A 23,345-nucleotide genomic window follows, 5' to 3' on the forward strand; every position below is an offset into this window, starting at 1 on the left:
TAATGCTAATTGAACAAGCCCAAGTGAATGGAATGATAAACAAGAACACGCAGAGCAGGTACAGCCAGCTGAGCTCCGTGTCCGCCCATTCTGATTTATACAGCAAAGGGGCTACCATCAGATCTAACAGGAATTCAGCCAAAGCAATTCAGAATTACCATAAAGAATATCTGCAATAGAAATTTACATCTACTCTCTTTTAAAAACAAACTTTTAAGTGTTTGTTGTGTCTTGAAGTATTAGCTAAAGATACCAAGCGACCATGATTAGCAAGACATTTAAAAACCAAACCCTTCAGAAAGAAAACACAAGACTTTATAGAATTTCTTTGGTGGGGGTAATCTTTAAGAACAAAATAATATTTTGACTAAATTTAACAATAAAACTATGAAGCTTTTTTGAGAGTTCTTAATATATGGGAATTATTTTATATTAGTAAAACTAATAATATATAATATATTATAAAATCTTATATTAGAAATTAATACAGTACCTATTCCTTAGAATTTTTTATTGTAAAGAATTCAATATCTAACTGGTAAAGCATTTTCAAGTTCATGATTATACAGAAGCTTTTATTCCCTATAAAATACTAATGCTCTTATTACCTTTCTCCTGTCAGAGGTTGTCACTGTTCAATTGTTTTGGGGGCATTGCTTTATGAGAGCACACTTCTGTGAAATTTCCCATTCATTGACTCAAAGATAAACTATGTTTGGAAACTTCACCCATTGAATAAGAAATATTGCAGTAAGTATAAACTTTCTGAGAAAATCTTTAGAAGACAAAATAGTAACCCAAGAAAGCAAATAGATTAAAGTTTTAATATATTTGATTTAAGTTGAGTTTTTGAAAAACCAAGAGAAAGATCAATGACACATTCCATTCTTTACTCAAATATTGTCTATCTTCTTAATGAAATATTTCACCCAATCCTTAGCAAGAAAAATGGTGAACTATAATGATTTCATAAAAACCTCTCTTCAGTGTAGAATTTTCTGGTGGGCTGTCTATGTGCTTTCAAATTAATAATGCATCAGGACTGCACCAGCCCATATTTACGTAGGAAGTAAAAGAATCATGGTAGTACTGGTATCACAAACGAGAAACATTGCAAATCAGAACCTATATAATGTCAAATACTTAAGTACATTGACCTTCAACTTTCAGAAACATTAATTTGGTTAACATCCAATGTCAAAGGCTGTTTTCCTCCTTTGCCACATTCTACCTGTACACACCTACGTGTGCACCTGTATGTCCCACAGTCTCTTTATTTCAGCAGGAAGTACAGAGGTGTAGATTTAGTTTTATGTTTGCAGAATTTGAAAGCATTTGTTTTTCACCCACCACTTGCCCATCTGGAAGAGGTTTTTCTTATTCTATTTCATTAGTAACAATTTTGTTGCAATAGAGCTCTCTACTCAAGCTTACATTTGTATTTCTGTTGTCATGGGTTGCCTCGGCCCTGATAATGATAACAATGCAACAGATAAAGTCTGTAGCAATTCACCAAGCTAGAATATATGTACCCCAAATCAATGCCACTTTACAGACAAACAAGCATTTTGCACACTAATAAATAATGCTATAAATCTTGCTATATTGGATTGCAAATAACTCCAACTGAATAAACTTGCTTGACACAGGATTTACTTATTCGGCACGTTCATAAAAACAACTTGTTCCCTGACAGCACTCATTCTTGGCAATTTACCACAGCTGTCAGCAGCCAATTTGTTCAGATTACTGCTCTGCATAAAAGTGTAACAATCATGAGGATTTATTAGCTGATTATTGTAAAGGTGGCAGTCTGTCTTGCCTGCCAAAATGCAGGTGATCAGAAAGTTAAATAATTACCTGCAGATTAACATTATTTCACCTTCACTTGAAATTTGTAGTTTAGTGACAGGTAAAATTTGTTGTTTAAACTTGCAGTACAGTGTACACCACCCAGGTTGGTTTACTGACTACTTGGCATTTTATCGAGCACTTAATCACTTCAGAACACACTGAACATAAGACTGAGGTGAATGGAGTGTGGGCTCTAGAGGAGTAGTCCTGGATTAAGTCTCAGATCACCCAGTTTCAAAACAGTTTAGGCAACCTCTAAACCAGGGGTTCCCAAACTACAGCCCACAGGCCGCATGCGGCCCCCTGAGGCCATTTATCCGGCCCCCGCTGCACTTCCGGAAGGGGCACCTCTTTCATTGGTGGTCAGTCAGAGGAGCACATTGACTATCTTATTAGCCAAAAGCAGGCCCATAGTTCCCATTGAAATACTGGTCAGTTTGTTGATTTAAATTTACTTGTTCTTTATTTTAAATATTGTATTTGTTCCTGTTTTGTTTTTTTTACTTTAAAATAAGATATGTGTAGTGTGCATAGGGATTTGTTCATAGTTTTTTTTATAGTCCGGCTCTCCAACGGTCTGAGGGACAGTGAACTGGCCCCCTGTGTAAAAAGTTTGGGGACCCCTGCTCTAAACCTTCCTCAGCCCCAGTTTTGCATCTGCAGAATTGTTGTATGAACCACCCTCATTATCCCCTAGTGTTGAGCTAGTAGATGTATATATTTGTGCCCTTTTGATTGTAAAGCATTATTATTGTTTCTTTCTATTCATAGTAAATTTATTTTGGTGTAAAATTGAACAACCAGATGGCATTAACTCCCTATATATCATAATGATGAAAAAGTTATGATATATGTATCTTGATAAATGTATAGGCTACTTTCTTTTTTCAAACAACAATTCAGTATTTTTTAAGTATAAAGGTTACTCAGACACTCTTACATGTTAACTCATTAATTCTCCCCTTTTGAATTATATACAAATATCTTTCCTCAATGACACAGAAACTCTGTACCTTCGCTAAGGCATGTGGTTCTAATTGTCTTTTCATTAACAGCTGGCATTAAATTCTGTATTTACTTAGAGAATGAAGAACCATAATTTTGAGACTTAAGCAAGCTTCAGCTCTTTAAATCAAAGCCCTGCACCCTGGCTAGTTGGCTTAGTGGTAGAGCGTCAGCCTGGCATGTAGGAGTCCCAGGTTCGATTCCCGGCCAGGGCACACAGGAGAAGCGCCCATCTGCTTCTCCACCCCTCCCCCTCTCCTTCCTCTCTGTCTCTCTCTTCCCCTCCTGCAGCCAAGGCTCCATTGGAGCAAAGATGGCCCGGGCGCTGAGGATGGCTCTGTGGCCTCTGCCTCAGGTGCTAGAATGGCTCTGGATGCAACAGAGTGACGCCCCAGAGGGGCAGAGTGTCGCCCCCTGGTGGGCATGTCGGGTGGATCCCAGTCGGGCGCATGCGGGAGTCTGTCTGACTGCCTCCCCATTTCCAGCTTCGGAAAAATGCAAAAAAAAAAAAAAAAAAAAAGGCCCTGCAAATATTCATTGAGTATCTAGTGTGAAAAAAGTGCTAGACTTTTTTCTAGGCATCAAGGATGCCACAGTGAACAAAACACTCAGACATGCTCATGGAACAAAACCCACATGGAGCATACACTCTAGTGATGGGAAATAAATAACAAAGTAAATAAAATGCACAGTATGGTGGTGATTATATCAATTACGAAATGAAGCAGGAGAGGGGACAAGGAATATCTCAGAAAAGGCACTTCGACTTCAAACAGGGTTGGTCCGGATGCCTCCCTGCTGAGACATTTGTGCACAGACATAACGAAGGTGAAGAAGCAGGGCAGGCGGACCCCTGAAGAAAGAGTCTCACAGACTGAAGGGTCCTGAGGGGAGAGTGTGTCCAGCGTGCTTGAGAAACAGCAAGGAGATGGGCACAGCTCTAAGAGAGGGAGGAACAGAACAGCCGAAGGTCAGGGTACAGGAGTCACAGGGCCAGACCAGGAAGAGCATTATAAACTACTGTAGGACTTTGAGTTGATTCCAGATTTTTTTTAAATTTTTATTTATTCATTTTAGAGGGGATAGAGAGAGAAGGGGGGAGGAGCAGGAAGCATCAACTCCCATATGTGCCTTGACCGGGCAAGCCCAGGGTTTTGAACCTGCGACCTCAGCGTTCCAGGTCGAAACTTGATCCACTGAGCCACCACAGGTCAGGCCGATTCCAGATTATTATGGGAAGAAAAGTTAAATCAATTATTAATGTTATGTGGGAGGAAGAACAGGAAACTATTGCTACTGTCCACATAAAAGCTGATGGTGTCTACAACCTGAATCATAATGACTGAGATGATGAGAGCAGTGAATTCTGAATATATTTTGAAAGAAAAGTTAGCAGGTTGCTAATGGATTTAATAAGGATGAGAGAAAGAAATGAATCAAGAACGACTCCAAGATTTTCAGTGTTAGCAACAAACTAGCGAGAATCCTGAAGGAAGGGATCTGGGGGGTTGGGGTGAGAGTTTGGCTTTGGACCTGTTCAACTGCAGACGCCTACTAGACATTGAAGAGGAGAGATGAAGTAAGCAGTTGGATGTGAGAATCTGGAGTTCAGAGGAGTTATGGAGTGGAACTGTACGTTGGTCATTGTCAATCTTAGATGGTATAAAAAAATGTAAGAGTGAATGAAGTCACCATGGGAACAGCATAGATGAGAATGTGCAGAAGGAGTAAATTCCAAGGCTCTCCATACTAAGAACAAGAGGGAGATGAGAAAATACTTGCATAGGAGACCAAGAAACAGCATGCAGTGAGGCAAGAGGAACACAGTTCTGGTGTCCTGGAAGCCAAGTGAAAAACATGTTTGTTTTAAGGGAAGGAAGCAATTAGCCAAGTCCAACACCACCGCTGGGTCAACCAAAATGAAGGTTGAAAACTGGTCATTAGATTTAACAGCTGGTGGTCAAAGGAGACCTTGACAAGAGCAGTCTTGGTAGATTATTGGGGCAAAAGTCTGACTGCATGGGTTCAACTGAGAATGGGACTGGATAATGGCCAGTGTTAAAACAGTTTTCATGGTGTCGACACTACAGATTTGCAAGTGGTTCTTTCATTCATAGCCAGTCATGTTCACTATGAAAAATAAAAAACTCCTAAAACAAAAAACCAAACCTGTTATTGAGTAGACATTTATAAAACACATTTCCAAAACTCATTATGTATGACCAAAACTGGACAATAAAGGGGACAATAACAAATCTCTAAGAGAATAAACTAGTCTATATGGATAATATAATTAATACAAAGTATTCTCAAATTGTGAACAGAATTTAGACAGTATCCTTTCTCCTATTAAAAAAAAAAAAAAAGCTACTAAGCATTGAAGAGGCAGTATTACCCTTCATGGCCAACTTCAAATTTTCTCACAGATCACCAGCCTACTCCCAAAGTAGCCTCTAATTTTTAAGATAATACAGACATATGTTAATTATTCCCATCACAAAGAAGAAATAATAATTCTATGATGTGATTGAGGTGCCAACTATAGCTATAATGGTAATCATATTGCAGTATTATAAATGTGTCAAAGCAACCTCTTTTACACCATAAACTCACATTATATGTCATATATTTCAATAAAAATAAGTTAATACAGACATGGAATGTTGCAATGATAGTTGCAAAAGAGGACAGAAGACCACAACAACAGTTTTACTCCTATTGCTTTAATCTTAAACTCCGATTTAATTGGGAGGCAAGTCAATTCTCTTCTAAACTATTCCAGGAACCAAGGGATTCTATTATAATCTGCATTATTTTCATTGTTGCCATACAATTTATACATAAACACAAGTGACTTTACTTGCTTGCCACTTAGATATAATAATATGTTGTTTTTCAGTGGCAGGTTGTGTTTAAAGTACAGTTTAATAAACATAATGTTAGTTAGGTAAGTGGAGGTTTTTTTGTTTTGTTTTGTTTTGTTTTGTTTTGTATTTTTCCGAAGCTGGAAACCGGGAGAGACAGTCAGACAGACTCCCGCATGCGCCTGACGGGGATCCACCCGGCACGCCCACCAGGGGCGACACTCTGCCCACCAGGGGGCGATGCTCTGCCCCTCCGGGGCATCGCTCTGTTGCGACCAGAGCCACTCCAGCACCTGGGGCAGAGGCCAAGGAGCCATCCCCAGCGCTCGGGCCATCTTTGCTCCAATGGAGCCTCGGCTGCGGGAGGGGAAGAGAGAGACAGAGAGGAAGGAGAGGGGGAGGGGTGGAGAAGCAGATGGGCACTTCTCCTGTGTGCCCTGGCTGGGAATCGAACCCAGGACTTCCGCACGCCAGGCCGACGCTCTACCACTGAGCCAACCGGCCGGGGCCGGTAAGTGGAGTTTCTAGTGCTATCCAGACATTAAATAAGTTAGAAATAATAATTTATCATTTTCTTTTTCTGCAACAGGCATCTTTGTTAAATTAGCAGAGTGTACAACAAGTTCCTATTGTCCATATCTTATCATCTCAAAATTCAACAGTAATTCTGTTTACTGTGTAAAGTGGTTTAAACTAATACTCAAATGGTGTCCTAGAAGCCACCTTGTCTATACCTGTACTGTTGTCTATCCTAAAAATTTTCTGATTCGAATTTCTTTCATAGGCAGATATATTTGGCATATGAACAAACATTGACTTCTTTTTTTTAGTGAGGCTGATGTCAGATAATTTTTTATTATATTTAGAAGAAAAATGTAACTGGAAATAAATAATTCAAAATGGATGAGAGTTTTAAAAGCCTCATTACTCTTTGTACAAGCCAGTCTTAATCCAACCGTGTCCTGGGAAGCAGAGCACACACAGCTGCGCGGCTGAGGGCACTGGCGCCCAGGGCTCCTGGGTTCCCGTGCGGGCTTCTCCTGTGTAACAGTCACCAACAGGAAGAACTCACCCAACAGTGCAGGCAAAGCCCAAGTCTGCAGCTGGATGTGGATGTCAAACCTCTAACAGTCAGCAAAAATAAGAGGGCAGGATACACTTCCAATTAGATGACCAGTTTATTGTAAAAGGATATGACTCAGAAATGGCCAGACGGAGGAGATGCGAAGGAAAAGGTAAGCAGGAAGGGCCAAGCGCTTCCGTCCCTGGCAGGACAGCCTCTCCCACACCTCCCTGCGCTCGCCAACCCAGAAGCTCCACAAAAAAATTTCTTCTTTTCTTCCCCAAACTTTGTAAAACTATCTTAGCTCCCCCAGCAATCAAGAGCAATCTATATGATCTTCAGATCGGACATTCGTCACTGTTCTCTTTAAATTTGCCAAAATATGCATAAAGCCATGGAGACAAGATGAAGTGAGATAAATAGACCCATCTCTCTGCCAGGCATTTAAGTACTATAGTTAGGCATGTCCTTAAAGAATTTATATTATCAAGGATGGAAAAGATCAATAACAAATGGCTGTGAGAATATTTCATCATTTCCAAATTTGAAAGTTATTTTCATAGAAAGAAAGAATCTATAAAAGGATATCTGGCCTGACCTGTGGTGTCGACCTGGAACATTGAGGTCACTGGTTCGAAACCCTGGGCTTGCCTGGTCAGGGCACATATGGGAGTTGATGCTTCCTGTCCCCCCCCTTCTCTCTCTTTACTTTCTAAAATAAATAAATAAAGTCTTTTTTTTTAAAAAAAAGGATATCTGTCATTATGGGGAAAAAAATAAAAACAGGGATAAGAAGTACTTTATGTAATGTGGACCCAGAAGCCCAGGAAGCCAGTAAACTTGACCAATCACTTCATTATTTTACCAATACAAGAAAGTTTGAATACAAAGTAACATGATTGAGATAGCAAGTTACTCAGGACAGTCATTTTATTATATCTTGGTCACCAAGTATAGCTAATATTGCTGTAAATTATGAAAATGAATCTATTGTTCAAGGAAAAGCTAGCAGGATCTACGTGAAAGAACTCACAGCATATCGAGGGGGATAAAAACACAGACATACAATTATAATGAAATGTACTTAGTGTATGAACAGATGTATACTGCTCCTTAAACTGGTGATATATCCAAAGAGAATAAAATAAACTTTAAGAAAAATCTGAAAATTGTGTTTTGCTAAAAGAAAAAAATATGCAATGAAGACCTTCCCTTTGAAAAGGGTTGAAACGAACATACTATTAGGTGCCAGTGGTGTTTTTCTCATTTCACCCTATAAGTAAAATATTAAAGTTTAATGGAAGCTACTCTTTGAACTTTTACTGTATATTCCTATGAAGAAAACCATTGTTTAAAACATATATCAGAATAAGAACAACAACAGGAAAAAAAAGAGATTAAATGTGTTGGATTGGATTCCTGTTCTTGCCTTTCTAGCATAGAATTCCATTCTTACTATGTAATCAGTTCTTCAGGCAGTATGTTTAGACTTGGAATCATGTGAACTACAATAAAGAATTTTCTGAACTAATAAATTCTTCTGCACAGCATGTTTATTTCGGTGTTGGCAGGTTTAAATTTGTTTTTCTACAAAGACACATATAAAACTATTAAGATACAGAGAAATAGGCTTTCAGGTGAGAAAACAATTCATATAATCAAGCCGGCATTCAAAATAACTTTGTCTTTGTGCAGAGATGTCATGTAAGCTTCAGAATAGTCCTTTCTTCACTGTATTATCAGAACAACATGGATCTGTCTCACTGAATGCTTTCTTCTCTAAAACTTGGGAACCTGACCAATTTATGAACACCTAGGAGATTATAAAGACTATTTACCTTGTAGGGAGCTCTAGGAAACAATGCATTTCATGGTCACAATATGCTGTATGAAAAGGAATATAATTTCAGATCACTTTACAGACCATGAATGTGCTCTTTGTTCCTTTAAGTATCTTATATCAAGTGATATTCCTCTTTCTCAACTCCCATAACTTTTACGCACCATGTTTCTGACATCTGGAAAAAATTTCTGGATATCAAATGTGGAGAGCATCTCCATCAACTGGTCAAAACTGCCACCTACTGGTAAGTCTTCAAACCTAGTTCTCAGTTCGCCCAAGCACTGCCTTACCTGATAAGATCTCTTCCTTCAAAACAGTAATGATCAGCATAATTTACAATAACCAAACTGAAAGCAAATAATTCTTTAACAAAATTCTCCCTCTCTAGGGGGAACCAAAAATATCACATTGCACAAACCTGCCAATAAAGTCATCTCTTTTCCCAGCATCTTTGTCCCATGCAGTGATATCAATAATTCCACCTCTTTCTTCATAAAGATGAAAATCAAATTGTTCTCTCCACTGAGGATTCAGAGTTTTTGGCATAATCTGCAAAATCAAAAGTCATTATTGTCTCATCCATGTGAGTCTTTAAAAAAATTTAACTTGAGACACTAAATCAATCTTTAGGTACTACTGCCTAGAAAAGCATGTAAATATGAGATTTGAACAAAAGCTTCCGGGAATAAGGAAAGTGAGTTATTAGATCTCTAGCATCTTTACTGCCTATTGGATGGAAGAATCCTAAAGAATGTGTCCTGAAAACCAAAGTCACCCAAGTCACCCTCTCATTTTGAAAACAGATGAGAGATACATATTACATATATAGAAAAGGCAAAACCATTGTAAGCGAAATATCTCACTCAGACACTAGCACTGATTTTGCATAACCTACTAATGTACGAGGACATAACACATAATCTGTCATCTCATATAAAAGGATGATGAGGGTTCCCAAGGTTTCTTTATTTTTCTTACACCCCCACACATGTGAATTCCTGAGCTGAGTATATAATGTGTGTATATACACACATATATATAAATTTAAGTTCTGTGGTAGCAGGAGAAAAAAGCAAGTAACTTTGGGGTGGTCAAGTAAACGTATCTTAGAATTACAGTATTTATACATCATCTTCATTTTATATATAGAAAAACTAAAACCTGGAGTTTAAGCGACCTATTCAAGGTCATTACATTTTAGTATCTAGACTCTAACTCAAATATTTGATTAGAACTTCAGACCTCTTTTCCTAAAACAATACGCCAAAACTATTTGTGAATTAATATGAATATGTGTGTGTATAATCTCCACGTTGCACATACAAGAAAAATATCTTTTCTGAAGTGTAATTTTGTAACTTTAAGTATTCAAATAAGACACCTGGTGGAATCAATGAATAAAGTGACCTATACTGATTTGCTTTAAAATTACATTCCTTTTTGGGTTAAACAACATTCATACTTGTTTCTCTATTCTTTCTTATGGCAAGAAGGCACATGGTGGCCTTTTCTCTTTTTAATGTATGGGAGACAGATCTTCAGATATAAAGACTTTGAAAGCAATGAAGTATACTATGTGCAAAGGTAATGCAAATGAATCACAATTTTTAAAGTTCTAATCTGAAATTAATCAGCAATAGATCATGGGAAGAAAGAACAAAGAGAGACATGTGTCCATATCGGGTCTCATATTTCATATCTAAAGAGCAGAACTATAAAAATAAGAAATGTTTTAAGCCTACTAGACCATGGAAATGCTGTTATGTTTATTGATAAAGGACAGACAGAAGTGGTCATATGTACCTATTTCTGGAATGAGTCGTTTGTGTTAAATGTTATGAAGTTCATGGCAGAAAAAAAGATGGTACTGGATGGATGCTATGATAATTCAAATGTCTCATAACTGTGCTCAGATGAACTCCTATGATATTTTGAGGAGTGTTCTGTTTTACTTATTTGGCCATAAAGCACCTGACTTTTCAATTTTGTAAGACTGTCCTTACGATATGATTTCCTTCAGGTCAGAAATGATATTCTTCCTTTCTATGTGGACACTCAATATTGAAGGTAACTGACCAGCCCACTGGCAGTTCTCACTGCCTGTCAACAAGTCGCCCCTTTGATAGTGGTAACTACCTCAGTTAATGATGAAAACTTCCTGAACCAGAAGGAACTAGGCAAGCTGTTAATCAAAAATTCATAAAAGTAATGATGTCAAGGCCTTGCAAGATATTCACATCAGCGTAGAATATGATTTTTAATACAAGTGGATAGGATTGGTTGTTCCAAGCTGTCTATGAATACAGCTGCAGAATTAAAGAGGTTGAATTTGAATGCAATATAGATAAGATATGTGCCCTAAATATAACTATAACTACTATGACCTTTGGTAATTATTATTACTTCTCTCAATAAGATGATAACAATATGATTATATAATATATTATTGCTACTAGTATATTTGTTATTATATAATATAGTTATTACTACTGCTGCTACTCTTCCTCTTCCTTCTGCTACTACCATGTGTTGAGTATTTCTTATGCATAAGGCAGTATTCCAAACCCTTCACATATATAACATATTCATTCAATCTTCTCAATAACTTTATTAGGCAGTATTTTAATTCTCATTTTTACAGATGGGGAAATTGAAGCATAAAGAGGCAAAGCAACTTGCCCATGTCTCACTGCTTTAGTGGCAGCAGGAAATTGACTGTTTTCTAAATAAATTTTAAAACAACGTTCAATCTGTACTGGTGAAAATCAATTTGAATAAAATGGCTTGGAGTAATTTGCATAGTTTTACAGCACATAAAATAATGCTCTTTGTAGTTCCGATACTAGTACTGGTTGTAAAAATAAGAGCAGCCAGCACTCTCTGAGCACTTCATGTGCCAGGCATCGACTTAGGTTTTTACAGATAGTTCCTACTTTCATTCCTGTGTTATAAATGAAGAAATTGAGACATAGAGAAGTGGTTTACCCAAGGTCACACAGCACATAAAGTAAGAAATATAATACAGTTTTTCTTGTTTGTTGACATGATGTTCCAAAGAAATTTTGTTCAGAATTTAAGAAGTGTTTTCATCTAAAAAAAATTTTTTTAAATGTGTTTTCATCTAAAACAATTAAAAAATTTTTTCCTTTTCCAAAGCATGGCTATTAATTAACCACTGCCTTCCAAATCCTGATAGGAACACAAAAAATATATGGTCACCTTGCTCTTATACTTCTGATGCCCAAGCCGGAACTTCACGTAGGGATCACTCAACCCGTTTGAATCCATCGCCTTGAGGTCTCGCCCCTCAATCAGCATGATGCTGACTATTCCTCGCCAAAGATGCGATTTTCTGTGTACATCTGACAGACGTACACTTTGGGTCTGAAACTTTTGGTAAAAGAAAACAGAGTTAGTTTATTGGGTTTTAAACCAAGATATGTCATTTGGCATTACCTTTTCTGTTGTTAAAATTATTCAATAATAAAAATTAGGCAGCTGTAAAATGTATTAAATAAAAACACATTATGATTATTTATTAATTATATAATTATAAATACATATGAAGTTATCATTTTATGATAAATTTAAGGTTGTATACAAAAGGTAAGAGCTCAAAATAAAATCCAATTTTTCAACTCTTAAAATCACAAGCTATAGGCATTTCAAGAATATCAGAATATTTGCATGTATCAAATATGCCTGTCAAAATTAGCATCAAATAGATATAAATAGGAAAGCCCTCATCCACACTGATATTTAATTTTTAATTACTTATGAATTTTTGAAGAAAGTTTTTATGTTACAAATGTATTTTACAGGTGGTTTTAAGTTATAAGGTTAGTTGTAAGTTCTATTTAATTTACAGTGTTTATTGCCATATTAAAAGAGTTTCAGCTCACTGAGGTACTACAGCACAGAAAACAAAATCAATATATCTACCCAAAATGTTTTGCTTATGTTTGAAACTTGCATTAGAATTTTTTAAAATTATGTATGTGATTTATATCGTCAAGTATATTTCTGGATTTATTTCTCATTCTAGTAAACATTTTCTTTAATGATTTTTGTCATGCTCAGTTGTAAGACACAATATTTAATTCAGTGAACCAAATTTGAAAATTAGCAATTATACTAAAAACGGTTATATAATCTCTTTGAACTAAATAGCACATAAAACAAGCCGGAGAAAGGGGCTAAAATGTTAAGATCTTTACAATCTGGATTCAGTACCTGGATTCAGTAACATGGAAAATGATCTTTCATATTGTCAAACATGTTTTCTTCACTTATAGTCATTTCATGAAAAAATTCAACATTTCTCTCAACTTTAAATTATTCTACAGCTGAATTATGAATTAGCTCCACTTTTAGCCTAACTCCTTTTATGTTAATGTTATAATGTTATAGCCTATTTTATACCACTTCCCCTCCCACTTTGAATTCCAATTTTTATTCCACACTATAATAATGTCAGACATTTTTATCTGTCATCATCAAATTCATGCATTTCAGGGTGCCTTTATTAGGAAAATAAAAACTACACTCTTCAAAAAAGAATACTTTTAATGTGAACATATCAATGGAAATCTCTCTAAATCACAGTATATATTCCCCTAGCATGGTGAGCTGCAAGTTTTGAACAACAGAGCTTGAGGGTTCTGCTTTGTTAACAGCGTCGTGGGCCTCTGCCTCCACGCTCCTCTCCTCTGTGAGCCCCGTTGAATCTGGAAGAGCCACAGAGGTTCCATGGAACCTGCAGCCTCCACAGGCCTCCGTGTCCACTTCATCTAGCCTCTCTGCTCCCACCTGGTTTCCACACTGGGTTTTCACACTGGATTTTCTTTGAACCAAGGATTTCTCAGACTAAAATAATTGTTTAGAATTCATTGTGCCAAGTTATCTTCAAGGGGTTTTTTTTTAGTTCTAAAATTTCATTCTACTTATTATTACAGGCATCCCCAGGTTACAAACGAGATAGGTTTCACAGGTTTGAAAAATGTTTAAACATTTATATGCTCAGAAAGGTAAAAATAAATACTCTTTTAAGACAAACATCTGTCTACATTGCATTTAATAGGTAAATGTACCTACCTGTTACCGCTGACACACAAATTCAACTTAAGAACAAACATACAGAACCTATCTCATTGGTAACCCAGGGAATGCCTATAATAATGAAGCAATAAATTCAGTGTCTGTCTGTCCATTCACCCATTTGCTGCTAGTTAGAATATGAGGAATATGAGTGGCAAAGATGGAAAGGAGAAAAACATTTTTACTTGCAAGTAAGAAAAAATGATTATTTTAGTTAAGACCAAGGAATTAATAACTATCCACTTATATACAGCTATAGAATTTAAAACTGTGTGTGTATATTATACCACATGGTTTCCACTAAAACCCTAGGAAGCAGGAAGGCAAGGCTGGCTATTTCCATTTTACAGACGAGGAATTTGATGTACAAGAACTTGACATACGGTTGGGAAGGACAAAGACTGCTTTCCATGGGATCCTTCATGCTTTCACAGAAGTAAGTGGTTGGGCTAATAAATAGTGGATAGGTGACGAGAACCAAATATTTCTGACTTTTATTCCTGAGCTTCTACTAATATTGGTCTTTAGGGCAGAGACTCTGACCTAGATTTAAAAGTAATCATTTAAGTATAATGTTGCTAAAAAAATACTCTCCAGTTAAATGAGTTGAATATATTTAAAATTCCAGGCTAGATTTTCCTGCATGATCATAATACATGAAGTCACCTTCTACTTTATTATTATATGAGCACATGTATTCATACTTACAATATTCCAGCTTGTTGGTGCATATATTTAATGACATTTTCTATGCAGTCTAGAAGCAGAAGTCACATGCAGCGCTCAGTAAAATAATAGTGGGTACTATCTAGGTTACACAGCATCTTCAATCAGCAAGGCTAAGTTAGGTTCTTGAATGGTACCATGTCTGAAACCCTTGCTTGCGCGCTCTGCCTCCCATGTTGTCCTCACATGAGAACAAGAACTTGATTTATGGGTGGGAAGGACAAAGAACACTTTCCAGGAGATCCTTCATGCTTTCACAGAAATAAGATGAACTTAACAAATGCTTTGCCTATTGTCATTAGTTTGTTACAAAATGCTTTTCTATAACCTGGAAGAACATTTCTAAAACAACTTGGGAAGATAAGAGGGAGGAGAATGTAGAATATTTTAATACAAAAAACAGGGCTAATGAATGTGGAAATTAAGATGATCTGTGTAAAAGGTTTAAAGGGGAAAAAAGGGGGTGGACAACCAAAGATATACGAATCAGGTATGATTTTTTTGTTGTTGTATTTTTCTGAAATTGGAAACAGGGAGGCAGTCAGACAGACTCCCACATGTGCCCTACCGGGATCCACCTGGCATGCCCACCAGGGGGCGATGCTCTGCCCACCTGGGGCATCGCTCTGTTGCAACCAGAGCCATTCTAGCGCCTGAGGCAGAGGCCATCCTCAGCGCCCAGGCCAACTTTTACTCCAATGGAGTCTTGGCTTCGGGAGGGGAAGAGAGAGAGACAGAGAGGAAGGAGAGGGGGAGGGGTGGAGAAGCAGATGGGCACCTCTCCTGTGTGCCCTGGCCGGGAGTCAAACCTGGGACTCCTGCACGCCAGGCCGATGCTCTACCACTAAGCCAACTGGCCAGGACTAGGTATCATTTTTAAAGTGATTTTTTCTTTCTTCAATATTTTTTTGTTAAAGTGGTACTTTTCTAAAAAGAAACTTCATTAATTTAGTCGTGAATTGACTAACTGCATAGTCATGAAACAGATGAATATTTACTCTAAGTGTAAAGAATAGGGAATTGTAATAAAATTATAAGGTAAAAGGGGAAGCAATAACCTTAGGCTATCCACAGCAGGTAAGTGCTTAACACACACAGCCACATGCATCCTTCTAGTAATTTCTGACTGTGGTTTGGGCATGTTTTCTATCTAAGGTTGTCCAGACTGCACTCCAGGGCCCTCGGTACACTAAGAGCACTATTCTGTCTCTGTGTGCTGGGGGTGGGGGTGGTTTGGGGTGCTGGTGTGTTGGGGATATGCATAGAATAAAACACATTCCATAAACAAAGATTTAACCTACTTAAGAGAGCAATTTATTACTTTTACTTATTTTTAAAAGTTTTGGAAAGCTCATTGAAAGGGTGGTGACAAGTAGAACTCCAAAACTAAAAAAAATAAAAATGCTCTCCAATTGTACCTCTGAGTCACTGCTCTGTTTAAAGTTTCCTTCCTCTGATTAGCCCAGTTCTCAAAGTATAGTCCACAGGCCAATGACTTCAATGTCATCGGGAACTTGTTAGAAAGTCAATCTTTAGCTTCATCTTAGGCCAATAGAATCGAAAGCTAGGGCATGGTCCAGCACTCGAGGTAAACTAGCCCTGTCAGGGTGGTTCTGATGCACACTTAAGTGTGAGAACACATGCTTTAAAAGTTCTAAGGTGTATGCATACTAGCCTCCTCCTATGTTCTAATAACAATAACTAGTTACTGTAATTCTAACATTATTGCCTGACCAGGTGGTGGTGCATTTGATAGAGCGTCAACCTGGGAGACTGAGGACTCAGGTTCAAAACCCTGAGGTCGCAGCCTGAGCGTGGGATCACAGACAAGACCCCACGGTCACTGGCTTGACCCCAGAGGTTGCTGGCTTAAACAAGGGGTCACTGCTTCAGCTGAAGCCCCCCAGTCAAGGCATGTTTGAGGAAGCAATCAATGAACAATTAAAGCACTGTAACAACGAGTTCATGCTTCTCATCTCCCTGCCTACCTGTCTTCCCACCCCTCTCTTTCTCTATCTCTCTCTCTACCACTAAATATAAAATGATATTCTAACATTATCTACTGTCTGGCACGGACATGTTATATGCTAAATTAAGTCCTTCTTTAGCTCTGCCTCTAAGTTTACTGATTAGGAAAGCACAGAGAGAGAAGTAGGGGTCTACTGATAATTAGGTGAAGTTTGCTTATTATTTCTTTCCTTTGTTAACATTTCTCTTCTCATAAAATATATCTAATACATATTATTTGAAATATTGATCAGTCAACCAAAAATTACTCATGGAGCAGCTAAAGGGCAACAAGTGTTAAATACAAGATATCCTTCAATAAAATGAGTATATTACAGCTGGGACTTAGTTACCTAAGATAATACGTTCAACTCTGTCTTTGTTGAAATAGAATTATTATCTGAGAAGGGAAAGAAAAAAGAAGAATAAAATGAAAAACCAACCTAGCTTCAAAGCAAAGAACCAGCCCTATAAAAGGAATAATCTTTAGACTTTTAAAGCTGTAGTCTTCAAGTTTTGGTGGCAATTTGTTGAAATTGCTGGGCCTGACCCTCCTGGACACAAATCAGTTTTTGTATAATTCCAACATGTGACCTGCATGATTCTCATGAACAGCAGTGTGACATCCTCTCTCAAAAGGAATAGTCATCCAAGTTCAGATTTAATAAAGAGTATCAAAATACCAGTTAACAATATACATTTCAAAGTCTGAGGCAATTAGTCAAAGATATTTATCTTTAGTAAGATTTTAGAATTAGTGAGTTGGCATTTTAAAGAGAGTATTAGTTTATGTATATTATTCTTTGGAAACAAATACAAGATTTCAATTCCCAATCATATGCATAAAAGGGTTTAGTATAGGGAATGGGTTTCCAGAAAAGTAAGTCAGCCATGAGAACCCACAGCTCATGCAAGCTCAGAAAAAAAATAAACAAACAGAATGGTTGAACTTACTTGTGCATTTTGGTAATAAGCACTCTGAAGCTCTGCTCTGCAGAAGCCCAGGACAGGAAAAGCAGGCCTGCTGCACGTCTGGACGGAAATGAACGGTCAGAACTGTACGAGAAAGCTCTGTGCAACTATCAACAGCTCATTCCAATCAGAGTTTAGCATACTCTTCAAAAAACATTATTTGAAAAAATATGTAATAGCTTCTTAAATCACTGTCAGAAAATGTCTCCTAGCACAAAGAAGATAAATGTCAATGCAACAATGTAGCTCACAGCCTCTATTTTCTTTAGTAGCATAATGATGCAGTGGTCAAGAAAATAAAGGACAGAGATTATATGGTGATGGATCCTACTTGGGAGGTTTCTGGTTTTCGCTAACAGATGAAGCAGGAAAAGAAATATGAAAAGAGAAATCATGAAAGAACTATTTTTCCAAGTCTACTGCTTCAAAACTTTTTGGACAGTGTTCTTAATAATATTTTTTGTTTCCAATGTCAAAAAAGGGATAAGGCTCCAAAAGAATAAATGTTACATGAATAGAAAATAACTATAACATCATTAACTGCATCCTACGTATTAACATATTGTGATGATTAAAGAGATATCTCTAAAGTGACAGAGGAATTTTGCCCTACATCACACTTGCCTTTGTTGTCTTTGATACTATAAAGCAACCCAGAAGTCCCTCTACTGCTACAAACAAGAGCAGCAAGAGATAAAGATACAGCTGAACAAGAAATACTGGTTGGAAATTGTGATGGAGCTAAAAGTTTATATTACATGACTTCTAGAGCATCTAGTTTCCAGACAATAGTATGATGAGCGAGAGTCATCAGCTTTAACAACAGCAGCAGAGAGGATTAGATTAGGCCAGTCTGAAAGGTAGAGTAGATCAGAAGGAGAAACAAACATGTATTGAGCAGCTATTATGTGCTGGAGTTTTCATACTCCGCTACTTTTCATGACAAGTATTTTTAAGGTAAAAAAACTGAGGTGCAGAGAGGATAAATACCCCTATTCAAAGCCAAATGGCTAGAGCAGGGGTCCCCAAACTTTTTACACAGGGGGCCAGTTCACTGTCCCTCAGACCGTTGGAGGGCCGGACTATAAAAAAACTATGAACAAATCCCTATGCACACTGCACATATCTTATTTTAAAGTAAAAAAACAAAAAGGGAACAAATACAATATTTAAAATAAAGAACAAGTAAATTTAAATCAACAAACTGACCAGTATTTCAATGGGAACTATGCTCCTCTCACTGACCACCAATGAAAGAAGTGCCCTTCCAGAAGTGCGGAGGGGGCCGGATAAATGGCCTCAGGGGGCCGCATACAGCCCGCAGGCCGTAGTTTGGGGACCCCTGGGCTATAGCTTGACTAGGCTGAACTTTGAATCTGCGGTTGCTAATACCTAACTGATGATTTTTCCACTATACCATAGCATAAGAAGTTCATAATATAAAAGAAAGAAGTTAATTTGTACAGAATTTGCTGAAATGTTTTGACTTAACATTTAGAATAAAATATGTTCTTGGGTAATGATTATTGAGAAAGGCTAATCAGGAGTTCAGAGAAAGTAAAAGTCTGCAGGTGGTAATAAACACTAGCATACATTGTTCAGTAAAGCATTTGAGCATTAACTACTCCATAAGAAATTATAGCCTAATGTCTATTCATAAAGTGGTGAAGTAGAATCTTACATAAAAATCGAGAATGGTTATATTCCAATTCTAGTTAATGAAGTTTATTAATTTCATTTATTGAAAAACTGAATCACTAGTAACAAGAGATATTCTATTATTCTAGATCCTTCTTAAAAAGCAGATCAAAACTAAAAAAAACCCATTTTATTTAGACTTAACATGAGGCTAAAGGAACACTCAACCATACTAATCTCCCGATATGTGCAAATAATCCTTAGCTTTTGTTATTCTGGATTTTATTACTGTATACAACCTAATCCTTCCAAATGAGACCCAGACTCTCTGAATCTGAAATGAAAGACATTGCTTGTGTCTTTACAATAGCTGTGTGTGGAGTCAGCCCTTTTCTCTATTTTTAGCACAGGGGTGAACATGCTTTTATTTAATTAAATGATTCACTGAGACACTACAAAGAAAAGATAATGACAGCCTAGAATGACTGTTTTGTGCTGCAAAGCCTGGAGTGTGGAGCAATTATTAGCTCAATCCCAGGCATAGACATGATCTATCTTTTCCTTTTCCTGCAGAGTTTATTCCCGTGAATCGCACCTGGATGATGAAGTTTAACAAGTAGATTTGTCTGTGATCATCATCCTCTCAGAGCATGATTGCCTTGGCAGAAATCCCTCCCAGCGCTTTTGTGTAACCTCGTTTGAAATGTCTCCTCTAATAATAAAGCTTCGATCCCTTTTTTCTTAGATGACGATTCACTGACCTATAATCCTTAGAGAAATTCTCCTGGTTCTTATCCTTAAACTTTCTTTCCTCTTTCTATTGCTTTTTGATACAATGTATGTTGTCAGGAAGGTATTTATGTTTACTTCAAATTTTAACTACTTTCCTTAAACTTAATTGGGGCCAAACAAAAGTTCTTTATCTTTCACTAAATTTGCTTAAAAGATATAGTAACAAAAAAACCCATCATTTATGTTGTAATCATGTTGGTTTGCTAAGGTAATCTATGAGTTTTCACCAATAATACAGGGGGAAAATAATGAGTTCTGGGTTTGACTTACAAAGATTTTTGTGAGACTTTTAATTAAAAGTCACAAGTTATTTTCTCAGGGTCTTATTTTCATCCCTAAAGATAGAAATAATTGCTGAACTTTTTCTGGTGTATGTCATACACAGTTGAATTGTTCAGAATATCAGCACTTCAGCAGAGGATTACATTCTTGTTTTCTCAAGCTAATGCATCTTTTCTTGGTCTGTGAGGTCTTCCTTCATCCACCCTTTGTTTGACCCTATCATTAGGCAGGGCTCTGATGTAACTCCATTCGTTTGTGGTCTATGCATTCTTTTTGCCTATTTCATATTATGACCCTTTTCTCCATTTTCTTATATTATGTATCCGGGCATAGCCCAACCTTCTCCATTTAAACAATATTAAAATTTATCTTTAATTTACTACAATGTTCTCCTAAGAGAGTTTGTTCCATTAACTCTAAGTCATCAAAATCTAAATGTCTAATCAATGAGATAACTAGGACAAAACTTAAGTGTACTAAATATTTGAAAAACCTGTACTGTTACCATCCTTCAATTGATAGTTAAAAGTCTTTAATGAAATTCTGACTTAGTATAATCCACTGGATTCACATAATTTTATTATGTTTCATGAGAAAAAGAGTAATTGTCATATCTATTGCTTAATGTTTTGTGTCCTAAAATAATGTATTTTGGTGAATTATAAATGCTATGCTTTTGGAAAACTAGACTATCGCTATATAACTTCAGTCCTTTCTTTCCATTATTCTGCTCTCAAGAAAATGAAGCACTGACCTTAATTGAGCAAATTCTCACCAACTTTCAGTTTCACTCAGTATAACACAGTTGCTATCTCCTGGATGCATGTATTGGTGCTTATAAACAACCTGATAAACATTTCTTTCAAATAATATCCTGTTTAACTCACAAGGCACACACACACTCTTTATATAAGATCTCATAAGAGATATTTAGGTTTTTTGCATATCTGAAAATGTCTATGATAAACCTCCTTTCATACACATTTCTTCTAAAAGTTCACCAGAATACAAATATTGCTGGGGCAAAGAGCAGTGAGGTCCATTATCAGAATGACACTTGAATGTGAATATAAAAGATCATATTCATCAAAAGTAGACTCGGTTACTGATTTGGTAAAATGGGACCTCAAACAAAGCTAAATCATAGCCCTCAAACACATCCATCCATCAACGGCTTCAGAAGCTGTGGAGAAGTGTCACCTAATGCAAGAAGAATTTGAAACGGTGTCAATAAAGACAAACCAAAAGGCAGCACTATTTATATATGACATCTCTATTCATCATTAACCCAAAAAGGGACTCTGCTGCTTTAAGTCTTCACCAAAGCATTTATTTCTATGACAGCCAGAGAGAAAAATATTATTCCTGATTATATCATCTAGCTACTTCAGGGCAATGGACTTAGTACTTCTCTGGGCCTTCGTTTCCTCATTGATAAAATAAATGACCCCTAAGCATTCTGTCTTATGATTCAATTTGTCACTCAACATATTTTAAGAAACAAATACATTAGGTCATTGTACCTAAGATACAAAAACAGCTTCCTTTTAATTCTGCATATTTATTATTCTAAAATAAGACAGTTCAAGGGATTGAGAAGGGTTAATGAAGAATACTTAAGGACGAATACAACCAATTGGAAAATACTAAGTGGAAAACTAATTTGGAAGTAGCAAAGTAGAGAGAGGATGATGAAAGAGTCATTTGAAAAGGAAATCCTTAAAAAGTGTTACTTAAGGACTTGGTCCTGCTGGCAAGTCTTCATTCACAACGATCAGCCTGCACATTGGCTGCACGTAGAACAAACTCAACACAGAAGCCATGAATTTTTCTCTCTTGGCAAATGAGTATGCCATATGAATTCACTATATTTGTGGGTCTTAAAAAAACAGACACATTTTTGAAAAATCCATTTCCTATTTAGGGTAATAGGACAATTCAAAAGCTGTCACTCTGTGTGTTCATAAATAAAATGAATGTTTAAAAGGAATTATTATTTTAGCAAAGATACAGAGTAGCATCAGTGAAAGCAGCCATCAGTAGGCTGAAAGGAAATAAAGAGGCTATAGTAATTAAAATAAGCTCACAATAATAAAAGGCTGCAAAAGTAAAATTGTGTGTGGAGGGCAGAGAGAATAAATAGAAGTGTTTTATACTTGCTCACTGGTCAAATCAATGCATGACTTAATCTAGTACCTGCCACTCAGCTTAAAAGACACTCCCATAAAATCTTAAAATCTGAAGGAGAAAGGCAGTTTTCAGTCATGAGCAGTTTAAGAGTCAAAAAAAAAAAAAAAGAAAAAAGAAAAAAGAAAATGGCATACCCTTACGAGTGCAGCATCTTTATTGTGATATCTATTGCAGATATAATCACGTACTAAGTATAAATTTTCAGAGGGAAACTCTTGAAAGCAAAGTAGTAAGTGCATTAGTAATAAATCAAGCTGTGCATAATGCAGAATTATAGCAGATGATAAAAGGCTAACAGAGCTCATTATGTTTAAGTCATGAAAGAGTAAATAACATTAAATTGCAATGGCATTTAAAACAAATTCTCTGTGAAATTCTTTTTCCTTATTTAAATCAAAAGCCGAATTGCTGTTTTCTAACTCCTAAGATTTTTTCAAAGAAAGAACACTTTATTATCTATTATGTATATAGTATAAGATCACTGTAATAGAAGAAAAATTTTCTCAAATAGATGGAGCAAGTTTTAAAGGAAGGGTTAAGAACCTAAATGGACTCTCTAGACAACACCTTCATATTCCTGTAACATCTGTGGGCCTCTAAGCTGTTAACAATTTGGGATAAACTTTGTCTCACAAGGAAATGACTTAAAAGCAATATATTAAATATATGAAGTTCTTAAATTTTATAAATGAAGATTTAGTCATCTAATGACTTAAAATCAAAATTAATAAAAAGGTGAATGAATATATCTGAGAGTCTATTCTAAAAAGTAAATTTCTTAATTTATATTTAACTTTCAAGATTACTATTCAGAACCAAAAATCAAGATTATTAATAAAAGGATTCAGACATTACCCTCCAAAAGAAAGACTTCACAGAGAAATAAGTTCCAACCACTTCATTTTTTGAGAGTTCCTAAAAACAAACAAATATTTAGCTAAATTTTGAGGTGTTTTTGAGAATACTTTATTAGCCCAGCAAAATCAAAACAAATAAAAATTCAAAACTTACA

At 36.5% G+C, this 23,345-nt stretch overlaps 1 protein-coding gene across 7 annotated transcripts in view; it reads right to left on the reverse strand.

Moving 5' to 3' along the window:
• MCTP1 (multiple C2 and transmembrane domain containing 1) overlaps window positions 1–23,345 on the reverse strand; it is a 579,350-nt gene that overhangs the window by 226,542 nt on the left and 329,463 nt on the right. For 3 of the 7 annotated variants that reach the window (XM_066381862.1, XM_066381858.1, XM_066381865.1), the window contains exons 7-10: window positions 23,189–23,248; window positions 17,414–17,491; window positions 11,849–12,019; window positions 9,048–9,178 (exon numbers count right to left, since the gene is read on the reverse strand). In XM_066381862.1, coding sequence (XP_066237959.1) covers window positions 9,048–9,178; window positions 11,849–12,019; window positions 17,414–17,491; window positions 23,189–23,248 — 440 coding nt within the window. The remainder of the gene's footprint in view (window positions 1–9,047; window positions 9,179–11,848; window positions 12,020–17,413; window positions 17,492–23,188; window positions 23,249–23,345) is intronic. The other 4 variants (XM_066381864.1, XM_066381863.1, XM_066381866.1 and 1 more) reach the window with 2 other exon arrangements.

The sequence above is a fragment of the Saccopteryx leptura genome, chromosome 4 (assembly GCF_036850995.1).
Source record: "Saccopteryx leptura isolate mSacLep1 chromosome 4, mSacLep1_pri_phased_curated, whole genome shotgun sequence".
NCBI lineage: Eukaryota > Metazoa > Chordata > Mammalia > Chiroptera > Emballonuridae > Saccopteryx > Saccopteryx leptura.